Raw genomic sequence first — 22,908 nt, forward strand, 5'->3', positions numbered from 1 at the left:
GAAATTCGTAGATTAATCTCAGAAATTATATAGACAAAACTTTGACATTCTTGAGTTTGAAAAATCAAAAATGTGCTAGAAAAAAATCTGAAATTTTGAGATTAATCTAAGAAAGTTTATAGAAAAACATTGAAAATTCTGAGTTTGAAAAGTTGAAAATTTCACAAAAAAATCTGAAATTCTTAGATTAATCTCAGAAATTTTTTAGAAGAAATTAAGAAAGTTTCTGAGCTTGAAAAGTCAAAAATTTGCTACAAAAGATAAAGAGTTTGAAAATTTGATAGAAAAAACATAACAAATTTTGAGATTAGTCTCAGGAATGACCTAGAAAAAACAAGAAAATATCTGAGTTTGAAAAATTCAAAAATGTCTAGAAAAAAAATAAAAAATTTTGAGATCACAAAAAATTTCTTTAAAAATACACGTAAATGTTTGAGTTGGAAACCCCCCAAAAAATTCTAGAAAAAAAGGAAATGTCTGAGCTTGAAATGTTGAAAATATTGCAAAAAACAAAAAGATTAATCTCAGAAATTTTCTAGAAAAAACCCAGAAATTTCTGAGTTTCAAAAGTTGAAAATTTGCTACAAAAACATCAGAAATTTGTAGATTAAACTCAGAACTTTTCTGGAACAAAATAGGGACATTTCTAAACTTGAAAGTTCAAAAATCTGCTACAAAAAACTCAAAATAGAGATTTTTAACTTAATGTCAGAAACCTCTAAAAAAACATAGAAATTTCAGAGTTTGAACAGTTAGAAATGTAATTAAAAAATAGAAAATTTCAGATTAATGTCAGAAAAAGCCTGGAAATTTGTCTGTTTTAATGGTAAAAAAACTGAGTCTTTTCTAGAAAACGTCTGAGATTTGTTTGGTGGAAATGTACTAATATTTTAATATATCTACAAAGACCCTGTTATATTAAAACAAAAGCAGAAAAATCTTTTAAAAACGACTCAGACAGGAGAAGAAATGTCTCCATCCTCACCAAATTCCTAGATACCAGAAAAAATAAATAAGTTTTAGAGTAAAGCTATGATTCGCTCGCAGCCTGGCCGTCACAGGCGGCTCGTTATCTTCATCCTCCTCCTCATCCTCCTCCTCACACATCGATAAAACTGGACCAGAATCGGGCTTGAAACAGAACAACAACTCTCCGGTTGTTTGAGGATAAATCATAAACACAGCGAGACAAAACCAAGTTCACACACACACACACACACACACACACACACACACACACACACACACACGCTGCAGGAAGACGCTTTGAGTGATTCACACTCCGCCCACACACACAGTCCTCCGCAGAGCAAAGGGAGGAACTCGTGTTTCTGTGTGGATATTGCTCTAACGCAGCAATTCCCATATCAGCAATTCCTTCTAATAAGTTCTGGAAAACAATATGAGAAGATGGAGGATGTATCAGAGCGGGGACGTTAAAACGCACCGGGGGGCCGTTTGGTCCCGTTTGGTCCCGTTTGGTCCCGTTTGGTCCCGTTTGGTCCCGTTTGGTCCCGTTTGGTCCCGTTTGGCCCCTGAATGAAAGCTGGGCTCTTCAGCACCGACGGCTGATGATGTTTTATTATTCATTGCTGCTAAATCTGCTGTGCAATAATTTATTAAAAACTGCTGGAGTTGTGTAGTTACTTTTACTTGAGTAACTTTTTGGGAAAAATTTACTTTAACTACGCTGTAGTTTTGACTTTTAATTGAGTAATTTTATAATAAAGTATCTCTACTTTTAATTGAGCAAAACTTTTGTATACCCCGAATGAAGAATTAGTTTGTTTTAACCAAAAATGAACACACACCTGCAGTTTTTGTTAAAGTTTCACAGGTTTTATGTTGAAAATTTTATTTTGCCTGATTTTCAAATTTGATTTTTATGTGAATTATTCTCATTTTGGTTCCTAACATGCTAAACTTTCCACTTAACTTTATATTGTTTAATTTTATACTTTTCATTTTTAAATATTAAATGATTGATGTTTTGATCAGTTACTCATTGCTTGAGTCACCTTTTTACAAAAACACCTTTTTACTTTCACTTGAGTAAAAATATGTTGAAGTGTTACCGAGTATAATTTTTGGGGAATCTAATACAATATTAATAGATCAAATTTAAGCTTGTATTTGGTTGTAACAATGTAGTTTGATACACACATAATGAAGAAAACATTCCTATGACAACAATTAATGCCTGAACGTAAAAGTTTCTACTGAAATCCTCCAAGTGTCCCCCTGCTGGTCATTTCTGGTATTGCACACCAAGTTGCACAAGTCCAGCGAGAAATTGATTGCTGTTTTCTTAGCGGCTTATTTTACTTACGCAAAGTGATAAATATGAACTTAAACAAATGCAACCAACAAGAACAATATTTATATGCATGAATTATAAGTTTGTTTTAGGAAAAACAAACAAAAAACTTCACTCAACGTAAAGCTACAACAGCGAACTGCAGATATAAAAAAGAGAAGTAAATTTCCACCAAAAAAACGTACATTTTGAGATTAAAATAAACCTAGAAAAAATAAGGACATTTCTGGGTTTGAAAAGCTGAAAATTTGCTAGAAAGAAAATCTGAAATTTTTAAGAAAAAAATTGGAATTTTCTGGGTTTGAAAAGTTTAAATATTTACAAGAAAAAACAAAGAAAATTTGAGATTAATCTCAGAAAATTTCTCAAAATATTTCAATTTCTGAGTTTAAAAAGTCTAAAATTTGCTTTAAAAAAATTATATTTTGAGATTAACCTCAGAAATTCAGTTTCGAAAGTCAAAAATGTTAAACTTTTAGAAATTTTCTGAGTTTCAAATGTTGAACATTTTCATATCTTGAAAGTCAGAAATGTCCAAATTTCTTTCTTGAAAATTTATCAGAATTAATCTCAAAATTTATGATTATTTTTCTAGAAAATTTTTGACTTCAAATTCAGAAATTTCCATGTTTTTTCTAAAATTTCTAATTTTTTCCTATAATTTACTCATTTTCTCCTATTAACAACGGCTTTAACATGCAGTTGTAAAGAACAAAGGCTGAATAATATATTTTTAAAAATGCACACTAATTAGGGATAAATGTCTAAATCATCATAAATTTTTGAAATGTTAACCAATTTTCCAACATGTGGAAGGTTAAATGACACAAAACTAAAATAATTTCACTCATTTCTTCAAGGTTTTAACATCTTAAGATATAAAATCTTTTTAGTCATTGTCCCTCCTCTCTCTAAAACCCCTTTGTTGCTGAAGATGAAGGCCTGAGTGAATGAAAGATGAATCGACGTTGTTGGAAGCATTCAAACTGCGAGTGAAGTGAAGGACAGAACAGTCAGAACGTGTTGCGCTTCAACGCCTACATGCTTTAGCGCTCAACATGACAGCAGCTTGCTTCTCTGCAAACTGCCTGTCCTCCTCCTGGTCTGTGCAGCAAATGAAAGCTAGCATGCTAAAGTGGAATGGTGTGAAGAAAACAACTGGTTGTACTGGGAGTGAGGCTGAGCGAAGAGGCTCCTGCTGGACTGGAATTGAACCTCTTTCTGCAAGAGCTGTGACAAAAATGACGATGAGACCTTGAAATTAATTGATTTAAGGAGACATTTTCAGATGGATGCCTGCCTTTCCGATGTGTTTTTCATGTTAGCGCGAGCTTCTTGCATAAATCATGCATGTGGAACTCGACTATTCTTCCCTTCTGGTTCGTTTTGTCTCAATGCTGCAGCTGAACATGGAAAATCTTTTCCAGATTCTAATTTTTACTTTTAAAAAGCTAAAAAAAAAAAGCCCCGCAGGAGGCTGCTGGCTTTATTAATCAGATTTTTGTGTCACAGCGGAGAATGCCTGCTAGCTAACTGTGTAGTAGCGTTTCTGAAAACCCCAACCAAGGTCAGGCGGGAATAAAGCCTTAAAGTTTTACAACCCAGCTCAATTGTAAAAAGGGAAAATTACATAATAAACTCTGGTGGATGCACTTCTGTTAATCGGTTTATGTGCTAACAGTGCAGCTAATTTTTCGCTTAGAGCTTTAGTGTATTTGCTAGCTTTGAAAACGATTATCACTAGCCCATTTAGCTTTACTAGGTTAATTTTTACTTGACAGTTTTGTAAACTTTCAGCAGAATAAAGTTCAACATCCATGTTAAAGTTTTGGTTATATACTAACAGCACGGTTGAATTTCGCACTTTAGCATTAGCTTCCGTTAATACCGCATTGGTGTAGCACTGTAGCATTAGCTCCTGCTAAATACTACGTTGGTATAGCACTTTAGCATTAGCTTCCGTTAATACCGCATTGGTGTAGCACTGTAGCATTAGCTCCTGCTAAATACTACGTTGGTATAGCACTTTAGCTTTAGCTTCTATTAATACTGCATTGGTGTAGTACTTTAGCATTAGCTTTGAATGCTAAAGAGCTACATTAGAAGCGTTGGTATAGCATTTTAGCATTAGCTTCCGTTAATACTGCATTGGTGTAGCGCTTTAACATTAGCAGAACTAATTTTTTGAAAAGTGCTTTAGGATTATTATTATTCTTCCAGTCATTATGGTGAAAATCTTTCATTTGTAATTAGATTACAGGACATACCTCCAAAAATGAGCTTTGTTGTTCCTGAGTGGCTTTACAAACTGAAATCTAGCATCGTGTCTCTTCTTAATATTCCGTTTTAATTGGTGTTGTCTCACAAGGAAGCAGCTATTTGAAGTGTTGCCTTAAAATACATCCACTGGTTTGCTAATGTTTAGCTCAAATGTTGCTAATCCACCCACTATTAGCAAAAGATGTCACTATCTGACATCTTTTTTAATGTCAGATAGTGAGAAAAATATGTATTTTTATGTTTTTGATATAAATATCTGTTCTGAGGTTTATTTCGAAAGTTTTCCTTGTTTGTAAAACATGGTCATGTTTAGGGCTGAAACGATGAATCTGATTAATTGCGATTAATCAATCATTGAAATAATCCTCAACTGTTTTAGAAACCGATAACCTGCTAAGTGGAATATAAAGACTCAATGTTCTCGGGGAACACACTCAGATTTGAGCTAAAACTGTATAAATAATACATACATTTTGAATTTAAGATTGAAAAAAACATGTTGGTCTGTAAATGTTTTACCCATAACTCATCAAATGGCATTTGTAGCTTCACCAGGTTCAAATTCTGTAAAAATCTCCTTTAAGCACCAATTAATAACTGGTATTAATTTATTAATCTGTTAAATCAACATTTACCAGCTGCTAAATGTTCTAATGTTCCTGTAACGTACCTCCATCATCAGTGGCCATGCTAGCTAGCCTTAGCATTCATGACATGCTATGCTAGCTGCCCCTAGCAGAGAGCAAGTGTTAAACCCGCCTCATGGCTCTGATTGGCTGTTTCTAGTTATCACTGGGAGCACTGGGAGCACTGGGAGATAGCAGCTTGACATTTTCACAGAATATGTCTCATACCATCATAGTGACACTTTGAACAGTTACAAGTATTTTTTTAGCTTTAGCAAATATTTTATTGCCTAAAATTTGTATTTTCTTATCTAAAAAAATAAATTTGCTTGTTTGCATTTTTGTAATACTTTATATTAAAGGTTTAACTGGTTAAATGAAAAATCAGCAAAATGCAAATTTATCCTTTTAATCGTAATAATAATAGATATATTAACCAGTTATGTTAGTTGCAGCTGTATTCATGCTTATTAAAAGATGACTCCCGGTTTTCCACAGTCGTTCCGGTGAGATTCCTCCATTCTGCAGAATGAGGTTCTGCTGGTCCGGTGGGCCAGGCGGGAGAGTGGTGCGGCGTGTTGTGTGAGCTGAAATCATGCGCACGGTTTGCTGCAGATGGGACCATCACCGACTCCTGACACTTCCGCTGCAGCCAAACCCAACTCTTGTGGAGCAGATGCCTGATGATGGGCCCCATCTGTTGTTGTTTGTCTGCTTTGTGAAGCTCGTCGCAAGGCTGCAGATTCAACCCAACATCCACTAATACAAAGAGCGTTTTCTGTACCTAGCGGGTAATTTTTCATACCCAAAACAGGCCTAACAAGCTTTCAAAACTGTGTCTTTCCTCTTTAAATAGCTACTTTTACTTAGTTATTAATGTGACGCTTCAGCAAAAACAATCCTCCCACAAACCAAAACAGAAAAAGTGTTTTTACAACATGGCGAAATGCAGCAGACTAAAACCCTTTTCCCCGCCGATTCTGCTCGATTTAACCCGCTAACATATCCAACTGGAAGCTTCTAGCTAAGAAATGCATGAGCGACAGCTTTAATCTGCGTATTTAAATAAACATTACAGCTGTGGATCATCTGTCAGCTACAAAAATTAATATTCAGGAGCAACCGAGATGATGAGATTAGCTGTTTGGCTAAAGCTAATGTTGTTTCTGTCACACTTTAAAGTTTAACATCAAAAAATTTTAGACAAATAAGAAATCCTACAACCACTAAAATGAGGCTTTTGTTCACCTTTCCGGGGGAAGAAAATGGCGCTGATCTTCTTTAGAGGTTTTCCTGTTGTGTACTTCAGTGGTTCTTGGTGCAGCGCCCCCACAGGTGAGGAGGTTTTTCAAAATTCGTTAGTGAATTCTAGTCTGACTAGAAAGTCCGATTCGTTTGGGGAGATGTGAATACTTAATTAAACTCAACACCAAACGGACTGGAGACAACTCTAAAAGCAGGAAGTGAACTACAGTGCAGGGCATTCTGGGTAAATACAACCAAAACAAACTCGCTACTGTATTACTAACAGAAAAATTAGCTTGTGTTCTTTTACCAGACAAAAGAGAAATCCTACTACAGCTAAAATCTGACGCTACTCCATTTTTTCTACCTTTTGTGAAAAAGGAAGATGCGCTGGTCGTCTGCAGAGGTTTTCGTGTTGTTTACTTCAGTGGTTCTTGGTGCAGCGCCCCCACAGGTGAGGAGGGGAGCATGTTTTTCAAACGGTTTAATTCGTTAGTGCAGAGTGAAAGCGAACTGCCACAGCTAAAAATGTAGAAAATTTTGCAATCTTGGTTCCCAATCAAACAGAGTCTTTGTCGTAATCCGGTTTAATTGAACTTAGTCAAACAGCTGTTTAGTTTGTTTGACTAAACAGCTCGACTTGTTTGGGGATTTGTGAATGAGTAATCGAACTCAACACCAAACAGACTGGAGGAGACCAGTCTAAAAACAGGAAATGGACTTCGGCGCAGGGCATTCTGGGTAAATACAACCCAAACAAATTCATGAGTCAAGTGTTGGCGGTAGAATTAGCTTGTGATGTTTTACCAAAGACAAAAGAGAAATCCTACAACCTCTAAAATCTGATGCTACTCCATTTTTGTTTACATTTCGTGAAGAAGGAAGCGTCTTCTTCAGAGGCTCCTGGTGCAGCGCCCCCACAGGCAAGGAGGGGAACAGGGTTTTCAAAGTGTCCTGATAGTTTGACACAATACAGCGTATATTCATCAGTAAAACCAGCAGACCAAATGTCGTCTTTGGTTGCTAGGTAACGGCTCAGTGCCAGTGGAATGTGACTCAACATTCCGGAAGTTTTTGAAACGGCCCATTTTCCAAACACCAAAAAACATTAACTTATTGCTAAAATAAAACAACAAAACAGCTGGATGTGGTTTTTAAGCACTTGGGTTGTTATTAGAAGCAGAACAGACCCAAAAGAAACTATAAAAACATGTGAAGTGTAAATTTTTGTGAAACATTTACCTGTGAACAGAACATTCCTTCAGGTTCAAACCATCCCATAATAAACTTATACAACAAATTCACACTTTTAGACAGTTTTTATGTGCTTATTGTTAGTAAAAATTTCACATTAAAGGGTTAAAGAGAATTTATTTCTCTTCATGATCTTGGATGGATAATTTTTCTGCTTGGCCTTTAGGAAAGCATAAAAAAACTGCATAGCTAAATTTTTTCAACCTGAAACAGATAAAAATAATTTTTTCTCTGAGAGGTTTCTTGGAGCCAGACCGAGGCGACCTCCAGAGGCGGGTCAGAAGTCCAGAGTGTCCTGCCGGTACTCCAGCCGCGGGCTGTTCTGGCTGTAGAACTGGCTGAACCAGCGGCGGTGCCTCCGAACCGCAGCGTCCTCCTTCACCAGCAGGGGCTTGGAAATGTACATCTTGTTGTTCCAGATCATCACGTCGCGTTCAAACTGCGGACGCAAACAAACAAACAAACAAACAAGCATCTGGATCTGGTGACTGAACTGGGACCAGGAGTTTATTCTCATTATTATGTTTGTTGTGCTGTCTAGTCTCAGTAAATTATCGTGACTCAGCAGGGGGTCTGCTGTTAAATGTCACACCACAGTGACTTTAGCTGCTGCTGAGATCTGGCATTTTACTTCCCAGCAGATGTCAACTGTTTCTATTAGGCGCCACATTGGAGAAAAAAAAGATTTCTGGAAGTTTGATTAAACTATTGGATTGTAATTATAATATGCAGCTTTTAAACCAAGATTTTATTTGATTTTTATGGTAATTTACACGTTTTTCTGTCTCGTTCAAACAGCTGACAGTGTTTCTTCACCGCCCAGCTAATTATCATCTTTAATGAGACAGTATTTACACTTTTTCAGTGACTGTACGGCGCGAGGAGGAGTGGGTGATACATGCACCCAGTGATCGCTTCAGATTAAAGTCATTTCGGAGGAAATACACAACATACTGCTATTAAAGAACAGATCCAACATTTAAAGATAAAATATTTAAAAATGGATTTTCAGTTTTCATTTAATTTGCTTAAAATTAAATTCATAATAATTTATTTTACTTCTAACACAAACTTAACATATGGAAATAAGCTTAAATAAAATAAAACTAAAGGTTAAAAATTATCCTTTCAAATTGATTAAATGTTAATATAGTATAGTATTTGAAGATTTAAAAAACAATATATTACAAAATAAAATAAGTAAAAATAAAATGGAAAAAAGTATTGAAGGAATAAACCAAAGGTAGTAAAAATATTCCTCTAAATAAAATAAGTATTTATACGCACAATAAAAAATGAGCAATATAACGTAACAAGTGATTCAAAAGGACATAAAGAAAAACTGGATGATAAATATAATAACTAAATCTTAGTTTATAAGCTCACCACTAATATGAAGCTTCTTTACTATTAAAATTATTATTTTTAAATTATTACAAAGATTAGCAGGACTAAACCATCAATGCAGTAGCTGATAAAGGAAAATTAGAATTAATCCTTTTGTTGCAAACTTGCAACTGATAATGAGCCATTTTGGCATATGTAAAATAAAATAATTTAAAAAATATGAATAAAACAGAAAAAACAAAAGGTAGAGCAGCTGAAAAATACAGCCAATAATCTATTCAGACTAGAACAAATCTCACATTCACACCTAATGAAGAACAATTTCACTATTTATGTTTAAGATTTAATAAAATATGAATTAAAAGAACAGAATAAATATGAATTCATAATGCTGCACCTGAATGGATTCTCCTTTGAGGATGAATTTGGGCACCACAGCTGGGATGTTTCGCTGGTAGAACATGGTGTGAGTTACGCACTGCAGCAGAGGCTCGACCGGCGTCACGCAGTGCATCATCAGGCCGCGGCCCAGGAAGCTGTGGTCGAACCGCAGGAACACCACGCCTGGGCCCACCTGGAACAGTTACGAACGGCACTGAACCGGGAATAAGAACATAAACTGCTGGGTTTAGACCTTAAAGCCATTGATTACTGTTCTTAGGCCTGTGATTTATGAATGTAGTTATCAAAAAAATGTACAGTATAAAATATAAATTAGCTAACTATGTAGCTACCAACACTGTGTAGCAGAAGCTAATGCTAAATCGCTAGCTTCAATTCAAATTATAACCCTTGAGCACCAATTTAGTTTTAATATGATAATTTACATGTTCTATAAAGTCCTTACATACTATTTTTATGTTCATATATTTTTCTCTACTGTTTTATTTTGTTCTTTGAATTAAAGTAAAACGGAGGAAACAGGAACTGCTGTGTAAACGCTATTCAGTCACTTCAAAATAAGAGCATGAATATTAACGGCTTGAAGGATTCTAAGCAGTTTATAACCAACAGTTCATAATAATTTACATGTTCTTTAATTCCTTTGGATATTGTTTTTATGTTAATATCTTGTCTACTGTTTTATTTTTTCCTGTTTGAAATAAAGTAAAATATAGGAAACAGGAACCACAATGTACACACCCTTCCCTGACGTCAAAATAAGAGCATAAATATAAACGGCTAACTACTTGAAGTATTTTTGTTTTAGCAATTTATAACCAAACTTCATTGTACATGTTCTAGAATGTCCCTAGATATTGTTGATATGTCCGTGTCTTGTTATCCACTGTTTTATTTTTGTTTCTTGTTTGAAATAAGGTCAGTAGGAAAACGGAGGAAACAGGAACTGCTGTGAAAACACTCTTCAGCTACTTCAAAATCAGAAGTATCTGACTAACTACTTGAAGGATTCTTAACAGTTTATAGCCAAAACTTCAACACAGATGTCAAACTTTATTCAGCTGGTTACAAGACAACCAAGTAAATTAGAGATTAACATTTTTTCTGAATAAATGTATTTAGGGGAATCCAAGTGCGCTACATGTTTTCACAGTTAGCTAAATTAGTTCATTTAAGTAGAGGAAACTTATTTACACTTATCTACCAACCCTGAGTAGGAATATATAGTTTATATACTTTAGATCAACATTAGATTCTTTTTCTTCTTTTGCTCTTTCCTTTGGTTTGTTATTCTGTTTGTATTTCCTTTTAATTATTGTAAAGTACCTTGCATTGCCTTGTTGCTGAAAATGTGCTATATAAATAAAGTGACCTTTTACCTCAAAGCATCAATTTCTGATTTTTTGGACCTTAATGTAGATTTAATTAAGCACTTCTTTGCTGCCTTATTTTTATATTTTAGGTAGACTTTCTGGGAAACTTATTAATATCCATCTTTTGTTTTTTGGTTGTTGTTTTGCAAACTTATACACAGATTAAAGGGCAATTCTATTAAATAAACAAAGAAACTCTTTAATTTGAAGAAAGTAATGCAAAAAGTCTCATTTATTATTTTAAATGTATTATTTTAAAATGTAAATATGTGGTTTCAGCTGTGTGTACTGTATTTACTGTACCTGTCTGGCCACAACGCGCAGGTCCAGCAGAGGCAAACGGCATCCAAACAAGGTGAGTGAATGATTGACCCTCATCTGAGAGCAGTGACTGGTGGGTTCAGGCTCTGGATCCCATTCAACCTACGAGGGAAACCGAGAAACAAAACAGACAAAAGTGATTCACTATTACAGTCACAGTGAAATAAGGATTACAAAGGTCAGATAAAGACAATATCTGGATTCCTCTGGCTTATCAAGAATGATTTGTTATATAAAGATGCAAATTCTCCCTGATAAGGCCGATAAAAGTGTTTCCATGAAACAGAAAAAGCTCCAGAGGACATCTTTGGTTGAATAAACAGGAGCAAAGTGCACAGAGATAGCAGCGACTGAATGAAGCAAAGAAGAAGCTCTGAACATTTTTAATATTTATAGCAAAGGAGAAGAAATGTTTGATTACCTTCCAGTCGTGTCGCACAAACTCCCAGGTTTTGCTGTTGGTGTAGCGCAGATCCACTCCGCTGGGGATGCCCGGAGTGTGCAGGTGATCCAGGTGAGCGATGTCCGCTCCGTTTTCTGGAATCTCCTGAAGAAACGATTCATTTTAGCCTCAACAGCGACATGTTTCTCTGTTTTTTACTGAACTGCCCCATAAATGTTCACTGAAAACCAAAAGTCAGCAAGTTAAATAATGTAAAAGACATCAAAAACTGAAAAATCCCACTCTCTCATAAGTCTGTAAATGCATCAGCAAACTGCATCTTCTTTGGTGCAATTTTTATTTTTACTGTAGTAGAAGATAAGATAAAGGCTATCAAGAGTATCATAGGCTTTAAAATTTCAAATACAAAACTCTGAAAACAAACTTGCCAAAAACGTAATGATTCATAATCAAGGAATAATAGAGATTAAAAAAGTCACAAAAATATTGGTTAATTATGACAAGTAAGCTATATTTTGAAGTATTGTGAAGTCCTAAATCCAAATACAGTAAAGGAAAATTTAGTGGAAGAAAAAAAATGTGATATAAAAAAAGAAAACAGTCAAGCAACAGATTTACTAATATGCAAAGTTGGAAAAGAAAAAAAACATGCAAAAATGTTGGTTAGTCACTGCCGATATTGTTGTTGTAATATTAAACAATAATTTGAACTTTTCCTGATATGGTCAAAAATACTAATGGGAAATTTAGAGGAAGAAAAAAGTATAGGACAAAAATCAGAAAGGTGGGAAATAGAGAAAAGTTTTAAAAAAAGGTTGGTTATCGCTAGAATATTAAGCAATAATAGGAAATTTTCCTAAAATAACCAAAAATATCAAATTTAGTGGACAAAAATCGTGTGATATAAAAAAGCAAACAGTGAAGCAACAGATTTACTAAGATTTACTAATTGTGAAGTTGGAAAATAAAAAAATACGGATGAAAATGTTGGTTAATTACCAATCTTGTCACTGTAATATTAAACAAAAATCTGAAAATTTCCTAATATATCCAAATATACCAATGGAAAACTTAGTGGAAGAAAAAAAGCTGAACGGTAAAGCAGCAGATTTAGAAGTACATCTCAAATATAGTGCAGCCCGGAACATTATGTAGAAGAAAAAAGTGTGATAAAACAGATAAACTAGCACAGTTCACACTGTAAAAACAGAAAATATAATCAAGTATTTTTGGCTTAGTTTAGTTTATTACGCATGAAATAAGACAAACCTAACTCAAAAGTAACTTTTCAGCAAGATATAGCAGCTTGTTCTAAGTCTATAATTCCTTAATATTGATAAAAAGAAGTTCTAGCTCCATTGGTAGAATGTTCCTGTGCGCCGTTACCTAGCAACCCCAGGAAAGCCCAGCCCGTTACCTAGCAACCCAGTTCTAGTTCCATTGGCAGATTATTTCACTTGTAACATGGGAAACATGTCTTGTTATACATATTTTAAGCTTGAATAGTTCAGCTGCTTCCAGATAAACATGAATATTTAGTTTGAATTTTTTCCACCTGCCTGAATGTGGCAGTTGATGAAATGCTCGGTTCTGCCTCTGTAGACCCACTGGCCGTTAGCGACCTCCGGCTGCTCTGGGACGCTCCACTGTGGTTCCAACCCGTCACAGTGGAACCAGACCAGAACCTGCTGGTTCACCTCACAGCTGGGCCAGCGGCGCACCTGGGCGGACTCAGGTACTGAGAGAAAAACATACTGTATGTATACACAGGTAAGAAATTACAAGAAATATACTGACATTATGATGCAATACTGAAGGAGCTCAGGAAGAAAATGTTATTATTCCAGATTTAAGAACAGAAATTGAGGACACAAGGAAGGAAGAATGGAAAGGAAGGAAGGAGAGACCATGATGAAAATAGAAAACAGAGTAAAGACATAAAAACTAATATTTTCCAGCATATTTAGCGATTGAACCACTGAAACCAAAGACAGGAAGCTGTCTGTGCTGTTTTCGTACCTTTATCTGAGTACGGAATCTTCTCACATTTCCCGTCGCTTCCCCGATACTGCCAGCCATGGAACGGGCATTCGATGCAGTTTCCCAACACGCGACCCCCCACAGCCAGGTTGGCGCCCAGGTGGGGGCAGTACGAGTCCAGCACATAGGCTTTCCCATCGTGGCCCCGAAACACCACCAGCTGCTGACCTGAACGACAAAACATAAAAAAAACTGGCCATGAAACGGTTTTCCACTAGTAGGTGGTACCAGAACCTTCAACAGAACCTACTTCTAGCTGGTACAATAAGTTAGCCTCAGCACTGCAACACAGCCAGCTGGTACAGCAAGTTAGCTATAGCAGTGCAACACAGCTTGCTGGCACAGGAAGTTAGCTATAGCAGTGCAACACAGCTTGCTGGCACAGGAAGTTAGCCTTAGTACTTCTAGCTGGTACAGCAAGTTAACTTTAGCATTTCTAGCTTGTACAACAGATTAGCCTCTGCACTACAACATGGCTAGCTGGTTCAGCAAGTTTGCCGTAACAATGTGACACAGCAGATGTGTCCAAATTCAGTAATGTAATATTAGCATCAGTGCTGTAGCAACCCTAGCCACTAAAGAAGTCAAATGTGTTGTATTTTTAAAATCATTTTATTTATTCTTGTTGATGCTAGAGCGTGCTTAGCACCAGTTTTATCCAATTGTACATATTGATCTGGGTTGCTGTGGTCTGAGCTGAACAGGTAGCGCTAATACTTACTGAGCTAATGAGGATGGAAAGGACCAGAGCAATATTCACCAGGGTGTAGTTTGACATTTAACAGGCAGAAATGTCAACAGGGGCGGTCGGTGGAGCTGCACACTTGACACATGTTTGATAAATATCCAAGCCACTCAGAATATTATTTTTGGATCTTATGTAATATCCTTTTGCTGCTCAAAATAGCGTCATATTTAAATAAAGCCAATGAGATCAGGCACTAAATACACTTCTATAAAAGTAAACAAACCAACTTGTATTGCATAATTAATGTAAGCAACAGCAGAATTTGTTATTGTGACAGGTCCGTTTTAGGCCCGTTTTGGCCCCGTTGTGAATAACTTACTGAATAAATGTGCTAAAAACAGGCCTGTCACAATAATACATTTTGCTGGACAATAAATTCTCCCAGCAATTATCACGATAAACGATAATACTGTTGTTTTGAGAGCCTTTTTCAAGTAATAAATGGTAATAATACATTCTCAAAGACTGATAAACTTTAAATTGTAATGAACATTTAACACTGGAACTGGAAGACATTTTAAATATACAAAATAAACAAACAAAATGAATTATGAAGTCTCTTAGTTGACTTTAGACCAGTTTTGGTAGAAAGAGAAAAATGATGGAAATGACTGAGCTCATTTTAATTTATGATGCGATTAATTGATTTATTGTTTACTGTGACAGGAATAATGTTCCTTCTTTCTTCCTCTGAGTTCAGCTGGATCAGAGCGATCTGAACCGGCTCTTTCATCGCCCTGGCAGGATATCGTGGACGGATAACAAGAATAATCCAAACGCACCGTGACACAGCACTGCGACGCTGCCAGAGCCTGTCGTACTGCAGAACTCGATTCCCGTCTCAATCTGTTATGACAGCATCAAGCAAAATGTGCTCTGTAGGCAGAATCTGATACAAGACGACTGCAGGAAGCGGACGAGAGGGAGACACAGAAACGATTCCCAGCCGGTGTCAGCAAAATATTGGAAACTGAAGCCACAGAGGCTGCAGGGAAAAAGAGCCAAACACGGTTTTTATGAGTAAATCTGCTGCAGGATGAACACAACTGGTAAGAATGTAGGTTTTCCTACATCAGTATTTAAGAAAAGTTATATTTCAGGGGTGTCCAAAGTCAGGGGGCCATTTGTGGCCGTTGGACTGACTTTGTGCGGCCCCAAACTGCAATTCAAAAATTATCCAAATTTGACCCGTTGATGCAGATGGAGGGGCGCTGTAGAGCAGTTTGGCCACGCCCATGTGCGATTCCACCAGAACCTGAAAATTTTCCTCTGGGGACAATTTTGGGTCAGGTTTGGTGAGTTTCTGAATATGATAAAGTGGCGGGAAAAAATAAAATAATAATAATCGAGAAATCTTGCGATTTCAATCGGCCCTGCGCCAGCGCTTCGCTGCTTGGGCCTAAAAAAACGAGAAGAAATCTATAAATACACAGATAAATAAATCTCTTAAAAAAAGTAATATTCTTACTGGCTGTAATCATCCCTGTTGCTTGCGCATCAATTTATCTACCCCAGGTTTTCCTTCCACTCAACCTTCTGATAACACAGCAATAAATCTATAAAAACTTCTTTGCATTTTTATTTATATTCTGCTGATTATCCCATCAAACAGATGGACAGTGAAAGGAAAATCTGGTGGTAAAAGCGGCTCTCCCTGTTGTGTTCCAGGCTCAGAAACTCTTTCATATTCGGCTTGTTTTGGTGATGAAATCCACGCGAAGCGACAGCAAACATGAAAGCCTCACATCCTCTTTGAAACCCCGTTTTTAAATGATCAAACGCCCCCAACCAGCCAGCAAACTGCAGAGAGACGAGAACAGAATGTGAAGCCTCAGTAAATCAGAAGGAAACATTTCCATTCTGCTCACCAAGCAGAAAAAACTTCATCATAATTATACAGATACAAATAAGAATCGCTGCGATGTAAATGAATGTCTTTGTAGAAAAATGTTGCAATTACAGCTGCAACTACGACTCAACCAGCAGAAACAAAGGATCTCAGCCATACACTGCAAAAACAGAAAATATTACCAACTAATTCAGTTTAGTTTTTACTGCAAAAAAAGAGTATTTTAAGTAAATAATTTCTTAATAAGAATGAAAAAGTACCGGAGTAAATTCAACTCAGACGTATGACGGACTTTTCAACAAATTTATTCGCAACAGAAAACATTTAAATCAAATGAGTTAAGGAGGCAAATTACTGATTAATTACTTAATATAAAGTTAACTGGTCTCATCAATCAACTAGCAATTACTCTATAAGCGGCCAGTTGAGTTTTTGTTTCAGAAAACATCATTAAATTTCAATGTTATTATGTGTCACCTGCATTAAATACCGACTGAATAAATGTGTTTTCTCACACTAATAAACTTTAAGAATAAGGTTAACCAAACAGAAACTTGTTAAGTTGCTGAAAAGAAAAATGAAAGATGAAACTTAATAAGCTTGTTTTTACAGTGGCTTATTAGATGAAAGTGAGTTTCAAAAGTTTAATTTGTTTGCCTTTTGAAACTACAAGATTTCCATGTTTTTCCAGAAAATTTCAGGGATTTATCTCAAAATTTGGCAGACATTACTCTCTTTAAATTTACTTCATTTTTTAACATCTACAGTGGCTAAAGTGACGTCATAGATTTTGCACATTTTCTGTCTTTTTGCTGGACTAAACTAATTTATTTTCGGTAATAAGTACAGAACTCGAGTCACTTTCTTTCGAAACGTTTCCTAAATTTAGCCAAGTTTAATAAATTACATAAAAGCTGTTTTGGTTGCCTTTTCAGTGAAACTCTCTAAATAAACACGATTTAAAGTGTGGCTATAAAAGCATAAACACTTTTTGTTGTATTTAACATCTTCTATTGTAAGAAAATTACAAATTAAAAGCCTTCACCGGCTTTGACAATTCAAATTTGTATCATTTTTGAATTGCAGTGGGGCCACACAAAATCAGCTCAAGTGCCACTAATGGCCCCCGGGCCACACTTTAAACACCCCTGGAACTAATTTGTGTCTAATAAACCAATAATCAACAAGTGGAGTATAATTTTCCTGATGTTTGATGATTGTTTGTCTTGTTTTGCCCCATAAAATAACATTAATATCTTATAAAGGAACTGAAAATGTGCTAAACTCTGTCGTCTGGTAAATTAGCAGCTGGCTAAGCCAGGAGGAAGTTTGTGGTATTATTTAATGAACTCGTTGACTTCCAGCCACACCTCTTCATTTCAAAGGTAACCACAAGTCAAAGACGAGGTCAGAGAGTTTATCAGGAACTTCGTTTCTGCAGGAAGTGTTTCCAGGGATCCCAAAACAAAACCCAAACGTCTCTGTGAGTGACAGCGATCTGGTGTCGTGGCTCCAGCTCAGACAGAACAAGGAAGCAAATAAAAAGAAAACACAACGGGCCTATGAAAAAGTTTGATCTGGATTAAACCAAAAGTAAAAAAACGTAAAAGCTGTCAGTTTAGACTGATATTTTCTTTCACTTTCAGGATATTTTGCTGCATTTTGTTCCCAGTTTCATCAATAAATGTTTACAGTTTCACAACAAATCTGTTGTTCTGGAAACCCAATGCGGGTTCTGCAGAACCGGTATAAATTCCTGCCGATTCAGCAGAACCCTGGTACTCCTGGTTTCAAGGCTGCGGTGTTGATGTTGGAGCGCTGACAGGTTTACAGCAGCAACGAGGAAGACTACTGGCTAGACAAGCACGAAGGAGCGAGAAGGCGCAGAAGAAAGTGGCTGCATGCAAAAACATTAACAGAAAGTTGAGTGGAAGAAAAACCTGAGGTAGAAAAAAAGGCACGGAAGTGGTTTAAAACACTTATATATCTCCAGAACAACTTCCTTCTTTCTGTGTAAAGTCACACATGAAGCGCCTTACCAAGGCAAAATCAAAGTTAGTAGAATCTATTTACAAAGAAAGTCCTCTATCCAGGAAAATTGAGTGGAAGGAAAAACTGTGGGTGGATAAAAACAGCCTTGAGAGAAATGTGGAGCAAGACTAATTAAAAAGCTCAGAGAATCTCTCAATACAAAGCTATACTGAGCAGATATTGGAATTAATTGGGATCAATAAAGTATTTTGGGATTTTAATTACATTTAACTGAAAATACTGAATACACTTTATATTAGAAAGATCATCCTACGTCGGTTACTGGTGTTATGTAATAATCTGACTTCCTGAGAAACTGGATTTGGAATCAGTTTAAAAAAACTAAAAGATAAATAATTACATTTATTTTATATGAAACTAGTAACATAAATCTTTGAAACTGCAGCTTCCAACCTCGGAGGCGGAGCTAGGTCCACCCAAGCGTTTTGCACAACTGAGTGGTTGCCATGGGGACTGCGTCACGAAAATAAAATAAATAAATAAATAAAAAGTTTTGGCACAAGGATGATTTGGTTTTTTTGCCATCAAAACCGCAATGAAATCTTGTTAATTGCATCAAACCAGTCACATGATCAACAACAGGATGTTACTACTGGTAGAAACTAAGAAGACAGGAAGTAGTTGGAGGATGTTTTGTTAAACTTTTTCATGTTTTGATTTTAACTGTGTTTCTTAACATTTTCTACATTAGCGGAATGTCAACAAAGTTTTGCTCATTTTTGTAATGGAAACGCAGCGACACCAGGTATTTTTTTAATGGGGTAATAACTGTAAAGCATGACAAAAAACTAAAAACAACTATTTTACATAATCTTACCCAAGACTAGTAAGCCTCTTTTGTCTAGCCAGTTTTTTTTCCTCAAGTATCACTTAAAGTTCAACTTATTTAACTTTAATCAATTACATTTACTTCAGTAATATTTTTGAAAAATGTACTTTGAGTAATTTATTATAAAGTATTTTTACTCTTACTTCAGTGGAATTTCTGGATTTTCTTCCCACTGGACAAAAAACAAAACATGTTTTAACCAAAAATTCACCAGATGCACACCTGCAAGTTTTATATTGAAAGAAACTGATTTAGAAAAAAAATATTATTTGCTACTTATATAAATTTTTCTCATTTTGGTTCTTAAAATACAAACAAATCTACTGAACTTCACATTTTGGTCGTTCGATTATGTAAATATTAAATGATTGATAATTTGATTACTTTTTACCAAATACTTTTTTTAGTTTTACTCGAGTAATTTCTTTTACTTTTTAAAACCTTTTGTTCTCGCAGTTTCCACAGATCTGTCAAAATGACGTCACACTTCAACACTGACAAAATAAAACATCAGAAGAAGAACTGGAAGAAGTTTGAATATTTTCTGTTACCAGAACAAAATAAAGTGGAATTTCAGCGTTAAAAGTTGCGCCATACCTAGAATATAGGCGCTTCTGACCTCTCCCCGGCCCAGCATGTGGGAGTCCAGAACCCGGTACCAGCCGTTCGGGTAAACCGGCGGCAGCTCCCCGACTCTCCTCCGGCGGCGCGCCTCGTTCGCAGCCCGCGCCTTGCTGCGCCCGTCCTCGGCGATGTATCCCACATCCTCCGGGGACCGGAGCAGCTCCAGGGGCCGGAAGAGCAGCCGGTGCAGCCGGACCAGAACCAGGACGGCGACTCCGGCCGCCACGCACAGGACGAGCCGCTTCGCAGAGCCCCAGTCCTCCAGGTGGAAATCACCTGAGGGAAGCGTGAGGAGGACGGCTCCGAGTCCCAGTCCCACAGCCAGAGCCGCGTACATTGGCATGTTGTCCCTCGGGGGCTTCGGTTTCTGCAGGCGGTTCGGGTTCAGGAAGTGACACCACCACCAAGTTCGGATTTATTTGCAGGCGTTTGCGCGTTAATGCCACATCTGAAGCTGAAAAGTTTTGGGGAGGATGGTCTTCCAAAGGGCTGGTGCTGCGATTCAGCAGCAGGGTTGAAGTTGAATAAAAAAAAAAAAAGTAGGCCAACAGCAGAGAGGGTTTGGATGAAAGTTGGCCAGAAGGTGTCACCATACTGTGGAGAGCCGGACATCAAGGTTTCAAGATTTACAGCGAAGACTGATCCATACACTGTGAAATATTTATGTTTTTTATTATTATTTTGGTCAGTTTTACATGACATTGTATTAGGGCCGTTGTAAATAGGAGAAAAGGAAACATTTCTGCCAAAAAACAAAAATTTTGAGATTAATCTTAGAAATTTACTAGAAAAAATGCTGGAATTTCTTAGGTTGAAAGAAAAAAACCCAGAAATTTTGAGATAAAACTCAAATTTTCTGAGTTTCAAAAGTTCAGAAATTTTGACTTTTCAAGCCAACAAATGTCCTTGATATTTTCTTTCTAGAAAATTTCTGAGATTAATCTAAAATTTTCTAAAAAATGTCACACATTTTCAACTTTTCAAACTCTGAAATTTTCAAGATTTCTCTAAAAATGTCTGAGATTAATCTAAAAAATTTCAGATTTATTTCTCACTTTTTTTTTTTTGAAAAGTCAAACATTTTCAAATTTCGCCTAGGAAATGTCTGAGGTTAATTTCCAAATTTCAGAGTTTTTCTTACGAATATTTTGACTTTTCAAACTGAGAAATTTTCAAGTTTTCTCTAGAAAATGTTTCAGATTAATTTCACAAATTTTTTCCAAGTTTCTCAAAACCTTTGTTCCAGGCTAGAAATCTGTTTACGCCTGTTTAAACTAGCTACCCAATGAAACAAAAGACTAGCAAACTGAACAACCAACACAGTTTAAAGCTGTAAGTTTGCAGTTTGTGCTGAAGGTGTTGTTGTAATTTTGCCTTTGGCAAAATGTGGCAGCGCGGTAATGACCCACCCAAGTTTTTAGGCAACATCAAATGCGGTGTAACGCTTTCAGCATTAAAATGGTTTATTTTGGAAACCGTTGAGTATTGAAATGTGTTTTCATAATGATGATGTTACATCATAACTGAAGTGCCAAACAGACTTGACCTTTTAAAAATCAGTCCAACTAAGGTCAGCCTCTCCCATCTTTTCGTATCTCTTCAACGCTAATTAGCAGCTTCAGCAATGGCTTCTACATAAACTCAGACTTTGAAATGTAGATTATCCAGACTTTCAGGTAAGACGTTAATCATCAGCAGCTGGCGTTCAGCCATGTGGCCCTGCCCTGTTAGACAGAAACAAATCCCCTCCAGGGTTTTGTGACGGATCACAAGGAAACTTCTGGAGCTTCCTCCCTGGTCGTCGGGGCAACGTTGAAGACATCTTCATCAAGGACGCCGTTGATATTGTCAGGGAAGAGTCACATTAAGCCACTATTCAAAGTGTATTTCAATCCACTTTATAACGGCACCTGTTTGAACAGAAGGTGTGCTATTATTCACGTTTATTACCTTCATCTGTTACTGCTAGCTTAAGCTAAATTGCCCCTGGAGGATAATAAAGAAACCTGGACTTTGACTCTTCATAAGCTGTTGCATTAAAAGTACTTAAGATTTAATGTTTAAGTTGTCGTAAAACACCAGCCCATCAATAAAATGGAAGTTGATGCTTTGCTGAATGAACAAAAACTTTCGTCTGCAACAGAACAATATTCACACAAGTGTTTCTTGTTTCGCATGTGTCTTATTTTATGAATTAAGGATGGTTCATAAATCATTTCACCAACCAATAATGAAATTATGTATTAAGCTAAGAAACTGATCAAACAAGAAACTAGCTACCCAATGAAACAAAAGACTAGCAAACTGAACAACCAATACAGCAATTATTCAGTCTGCCAATCATGAACAAACAAACCTGCTAACCAACCAAGTGGCCAAAGAATCAACCAATTACATATTCAATGCACCAAACAAAAACTGCCAACCAATCAACAAATTAATCAGCCAACTGAGCAACTAGCAATCTAACCAAGACACCAACTAATTAGCCAACCAACCAATAAACCAATTATTCAATCTACCAAGTAGGACCCAACAGACCTGCTAACCAACCAAGAAGCCAAACTATTCTTCGGTCAACCAAACAGCCAACAAACTAACCAAACACACTATTAATCAACCAACATGCCAGTTATTCAACCTCCACCCTGCTAACCCACCAATCTACAAATTCCTCACCCAAACATCCAACTAACCAAATAACAACTGATTCATATTGACGATACAAAAGTGTAAAAATATTAGATCAATATTTTTATCTTTTCTTAAGTTTTACTGGTGTTAAAACTGGAATAAAAGTCATTAATTACAGGAATATGTCATTTTGGGTGGGAATCATGTTGATAATGAAAATTATGAAAAATACTAGACATAAACACTTTCATAATATTTCAAATACATTTATTTGATTTCTATTAAAGGAATTTAAATAAGGTTTGCTCATTTTGTTCTTTATAACAAAATTCACAAACTGCAGCAGGATTTTAAAGAAATGGGTCCTAAACGCCATCTGCTGTTGTTTTTGCGAATTGAATTAAATTAATAAAAATATTTCTTCTAACTATATTTTTTAAGTAAAATTACATAGAATCCTTAAATGAAAACAAAAAACAAATGGACAAAACCACAAATCCAGTATTATTATTATTACTACTATCAATAATAATAATAATAATTTATCATTCATTTTATATATAA

At 36.1% G+C, this 22,908-nt stretch overlaps 1 protein-coding gene across 1 annotated transcript; it reads right to left on the reverse strand.

The window, feature by feature from the left end:
- Positions 1-7,616: 7,616 nt before the first annotated feature.
- Positions 7,617-20,237, reverse strand: LOC102227123 (cholesterol 7-desaturase-like). Its single transcript, XM_005814281.3, has 7 exons — positions 19,684-20,237; positions 13,588-13,776; positions 13,128-13,306; positions 11,587-11,712; positions 11,148-11,267; positions 9,467-9,643; positions 7,617-8,161 (listed from the first exon to the last, which is right to left on the reverse strand). The coding sequence occupies exons 1-7, from the start codon at positions 20,051-20,053 to the stop codon at positions 8,000-8,002; spliced, it is 1,323 nt and encodes a 440-aa protein (XP_005814338.1). The 5' UTR covers positions 20,054-20,237; the 3' UTR covers positions 7,617-7,999.
- Between the last annotated feature and the right edge of the window lie 2,671 nt (positions 20,238-22,908).

The sequence above is a fragment of the Xiphophorus maculatus genome, chromosome 8, assembly GCF_002775205.1.
Source record: "Xiphophorus maculatus strain JP 163 A chromosome 8, X_maculatus-5.0-male, whole genome shotgun sequence".
In the NCBI taxonomy this organism is placed as follows: Eukaryota; Metazoa; Chordata; class Actinopteri; order Cyprinodontiformes; family Poeciliidae; genus Xiphophorus; species Xiphophorus maculatus.

Excerpts from the sequence above, each read along its gene's own strand:
- LOC102227123 (XM_005814281.3), bottom strand. The coding sequence starts at position 20,053 with ATGCCAATGTACGCGGCTCTGGCTGTGGGACTGGGACTCGGAGCCGTC. Across the intron at positions 13,307-13,587 it reads GATTCCGTACTCAGATAAAG|TACCTGAGTCCGCCCAGGTG; the intron begins GTACGAAAACAG and ends TTTTTCTCTCAG. Across the intron at positions 11,268-11,586 it reads TTGTGCGACACGACTGGAAG|GTTGAATGGGATCCAGAGCC; the intron begins GTAATCAAACAT and ends TTTCCCTCGTAG.